Genomic DNA, 3,846 nt, shown 5'->3' on the forward strand with positions numbered 1-3,846 from the left:
GGCGCGCACGCGCCGGCGGCGGCGGCGCCGCCGGCGCTCCTGAGCAACTTTGCGCGCAAGGTGTTTGTGACGGTCTACGCAGACGGCCCGACGCGCGTGCTGTGCTTCAGCGACGAACCCTTTGCGGGCGGCACGGCGGAGGAGGGCGTGCTGCAGGCGACGGGCTACCGGCTGCAGCAGGTGAGGGCCTTTGATAAGATTTTGAAATCTGAGCAAGCGTCCTGCCTGTGCATAGCAGTGATGTAAGCCCTGGTGTGAACGCTGCTCTGTCTTCCTGCATCACGGCCTAGCCTGAGGCATGCGTCAGCATTGCGTCATGCAACCACCTGCAGCATGTACCAGATTACCCTTGCACGTGCGGCGCGAGTGGCATTGTGTGAAGCAGAGGAGGAGCATGGGTCTGCTCAGCTCTGAGACTGGCGGCTGCACCCCCACCTGCTGTACCCAGGTGGCGCGGCGCCTGCGGCAAGTGGAGAAGCAGCTGACTCTTGTCATGGGCCCGACCGCGGTCCCACGCGCCGCCATGGCACGCGCGCCCCCGCTGGTGCCGTTCGGCCCCTCGCCGCCGCCGGGCGCAGCGGGGGCGCACCACCACGCGCCCCTCCTGCGGCAGCAGCAGGCGCTCGCCGCGCCCGCCGCGCTCCGCGCGCTCTCCGGCGCCGGCGACCGCGACGGCGCGCCGATGCCGCAGCAGCTCCTGGCGCTGCCGCCGCCGCCGCCGACGGGCATGGCTGGGACCCTCGCCGGCCACGCGCCGCCGGCGCCCCAGGCGGCCGCGCCCGCGAGCAGCGGCGGCGGGGTGCAGCGGCTGCAGCTCGACAAGCTGCTGTCTCTCCTCGAGAGCGGCCTTCCCCTGGGCGGCGACCTGAAGGTCCGCCTGCTGGCCGCGCGCGGGCTGGCGGGCGGCGCGGACCGCCACACCAACGCGTTCGGGCGGCTGGTGGTGGGCGGCGCGGGCGCGCAGAGCCCGCCGGTGTGGGGCAGCAGCGCGCCGGCCTGGGACCACGAGGAGACGTTTGAGGAGGTGGGTGCGGGGGCAACGAGCGCAGGACCCCACCCCTTAATCCCTTTGATGCTGGCGGGTTTGGGCGTTCTCGCGGCCAATACGCCGTGAAAACATGATTTTCACAAACGTGCGGCAGATGCAAGGTTCGGCATATGTCTGGTGCACTTATACAAGCCAGGAATCAGGCGAGCGGGGCGAAGCGTCAAGACGCAGCTTCCCGCCGCCCTTCCGCCCCCAGCCGCGGCCTAGCCTGATGGCTGGCGGGTGACTGGGAGTGCAAGCAAGGCCCCGCCTCTGGAAACAGCTGCCTTGCACACCAGGCCCACCCTTGCATCCCCGGTAAATGCCTGGGTGCGTACACAAAGGCACCCAACCGACACCCCCCCACACACACACAGATGCGCACACACACACACACACACACACAAACATGTACACCCACGCACACAGGTGCCGGCCACCCTGGATCTGGTGGTGGAGATCTGGAGCCTGCCCGGCAGCGGAGCGCAGCAGCTGCTGGCGGCCGGCCCCGCGGAGCTCTACGCGGCGTCAACCTTTTTGGGCTGCGTCACGGTGGGGGGCCCCGGGGAGGGGCTGCCTCAGGGGGCCTGGGCAGGCTGCAGCGGCGGCAGGGGCGGCGACAGGGGCAACGGCAAAGGCAGGAGGTGTAGGCGGCGCCAGCCGATGAGCGACCGATTAGGTTGCAGGATTGCGTGTGTCGACGGCGGACACGGAGGCTCTTGCTGTTGCCGTGGGGGGCATCAGAGTGAGAATGCAGGTTGGCGCCCAATCTGGTGGTGGTAGGCTTTCTAGTTGCACGAGCTCAAGCCTATGCTCCTTCGGATGCACTGCCGTGCGAGCGCAGGTGCCGCTAATGCAGACCCTCCCTGGAGCAGCCGGCGCCGGTCCCATCGCCGATCCCGCAACCACGCCAGGCGGCGCCCCCTCCGCCGCGGCCGCTGCCGAGGAGGGCGGCGCCGCCGCCGGCGGCGAGCCGCGGTGGTACCTGCTGCAGCGCCGTGCAGGGCACCAGCGCGTTAGTGGCCAGGTCAAGCTGTCCTTTGAGTGGACCTTCACCCTGGACGGCCTGCTCAGCCTGGAGGTGGCGCAGCTGGAGCAGCTGCTGCGCCAGGTGGGGGCGCGGGGCCGCGCCCGACCGCTGCATTGGAGAGACGGCAGCCTGATCGATCGGCGCGCGCTTTGACGCGGCTGCACCGACGCGTGCTGGCACAGGGGTTCCTGCGCATGCGGTAGTTGCTGCTCATGGCGTGGCTTTTGCTTGCCGTTTTTCCTGTGCGCTTGCAACCGCAGAAGCTGGAGGTCCTGGCGATACTGCGCCCACTGCCGGCGCGGCGCGTGGCGGAAATCACAGAGGCGTTTGCCGCCCAGCAGGCCGCCGCGGCCGGCGCAAGGAGCGGCAGCCCCCGCAGGCGGGGGCCCGTGTACAGGGCTGGTGCTGGGGCGGTGGAGGGCGCCGGCGCGCTGCAGGCGGGCGGCAGTGGTGATGGCAGGGAGCCTGAGGATGAAGATGAGGCCGTGGCTGCAGGTGAGCATCTGGAAGAATATGCTGCTCGTGCGCGCGTGCACGCGTGCACGTACGTGTGTGCGTTTTGGTGTGTGTGTGTGTGTGTGTGTGTGTGTGTGTGTATGCACTTGCGCGTGCGTGCGCAATTGCACAACCCCGATGCAAATCAGCACGGTTGCCAGCCTTCATCAGAGCGGACGCACCTCGCGCGGCCCCCCAACCCATCACATACCGCGCCGCGTCCAACCCCGACGCCCCAAAGGCGCCCGGCCGCGCGGCGGCTGGGACGCGTTTTCCGGGCTGGACCTGTCCATCGGCGACAGCCACGTCATGACGCTGGAGGTCGAGGTGGTGGAGGTGCGCCGCGGCGCCCCCGGTAGTGCACGGGTTGGCACTGCATCACACGCCGTCTTGCGTGACCCCAAAGGATACGCGCTCCGCCTAACGAGCCGATCCGAAAGCGCACGTGCTTTGCACGAGCGAGCCCGTGTTTTGGAGCTGTCGGTTCCGCTCCGGTCGTCACGCCCGGGCCAGGCACGGTGCATCGGGGTGCTTCAGCACGCGCGGGCGGACTGTAAGACAAGACACCCCCGGGCCCTTCTGCCGCTGCAGGTGCGCGGCCTCGTGCCGCGGAGCGGCTGGCAGCAGGGCCTGTCGCACGCGCTGGTCGGCAGCGGCATGGCCACAGGCGGGCTGGAGCCCTCGGCGCGCGTGCAGGAGCTGCCAGTGCCGGTGGTGCAGGTGCGGGCGCCAATCCCCCATATTGCGCGGGGCTGGTGCGGTTGCGCCTGGCTGGGACGCCGGCCAAAATCAGGGCGCCAGTTTGACAGCCCTAATCGTGCTTGACTGCAGGGTCAAGCTGCCGCGGCACGCGCCACCCCGACAACATCGTCCGCTTTGCAGTCCGCCCACAAGTGGTCTCCTCTTCGTTGGTCCTTGCGCCTCCTCTACCCCCCTCCCCCAAAGGTGTTCTGTGGGTCGGTGGGCTTTGAGGTCTGCGCGGACGGCCCCACCCTGAACCCGATGTTCGGCAAGAACGGGTAAGGCGGGATGGAGGGGTGCGGCGGCGCACGCGGGGCGCTCGACAGGCACCCCGGCTGCTGCACTTTGGGCCCTGCCTCTCCGACTTCTGCGGGGCCGTGTAACAGACCCCCGCATCAGGTCACCTGCAGCCGCCCTCAACAATGCTTGCTGATCCCGTTGACCGCTCGCAAGTCCCTCCCCGCCCCGCACCACCACACCCGCCCCGCGCGCCCCTCCCCACTGCACCTCCCCTGTCCACGCCCTTCGAATTGACCCCCTACCCCACACATAC

At 69.4% G+C, this 3,846-nt stretch overlaps 1 protein-coding gene across 1 annotated transcript in view; it reads left to right on the forward strand.

Moving 5' to 3' along the window:
- MNEG_10402 (hypothetical protein) overlaps positions 1-3,575 on the forward strand; it is a gene marked incomplete at both ends in the record, with an annotated part of 8,696 nt that extends 5,121 nt beyond the window's left edge. The window contains 8 exons of the mRNA XM_014041125.1: positions 83-180; positions 449-1,024; positions 1,457-1,673; positions 1,942-2,138; positions 2,318-2,552; positions 2,794-2,888; positions 3,144-3,272; positions 3,498-3,575. Coding sequence (XP_013896579.1) covers positions 83-180; positions 449-1,024; positions 1,457-1,673; positions 1,942-2,138; positions 2,318-2,552; positions 2,794-2,888; positions 3,144-3,272; positions 3,498-3,575 — 1,625 coding nt within the window. The remainder of the gene's footprint in view (positions 1-82; positions 181-448; positions 1,025-1,456; positions 1,674-1,941; positions 2,139-2,317; positions 2,553-2,793; positions 2,889-3,143; positions 3,273-3,497) is intronic.
- Between the last annotated feature and the right edge of the window lie 271 nt (positions 3,576-3,846).

This window comes from Monoraphidium neglectum, assembly GCF_000611645.1.
Source record: "Monoraphidium neglectum strain SAG 48.87 unplaced genomic scaffold scaffold02300, whole genome shotgun sequence".
NCBI classification, from domain to species: Eukaryota; Viridiplantae; Chlorophyta; class Chlorophyceae; order Sphaeropleales; family Selenastraceae; genus Monoraphidium; species Monoraphidium neglectum.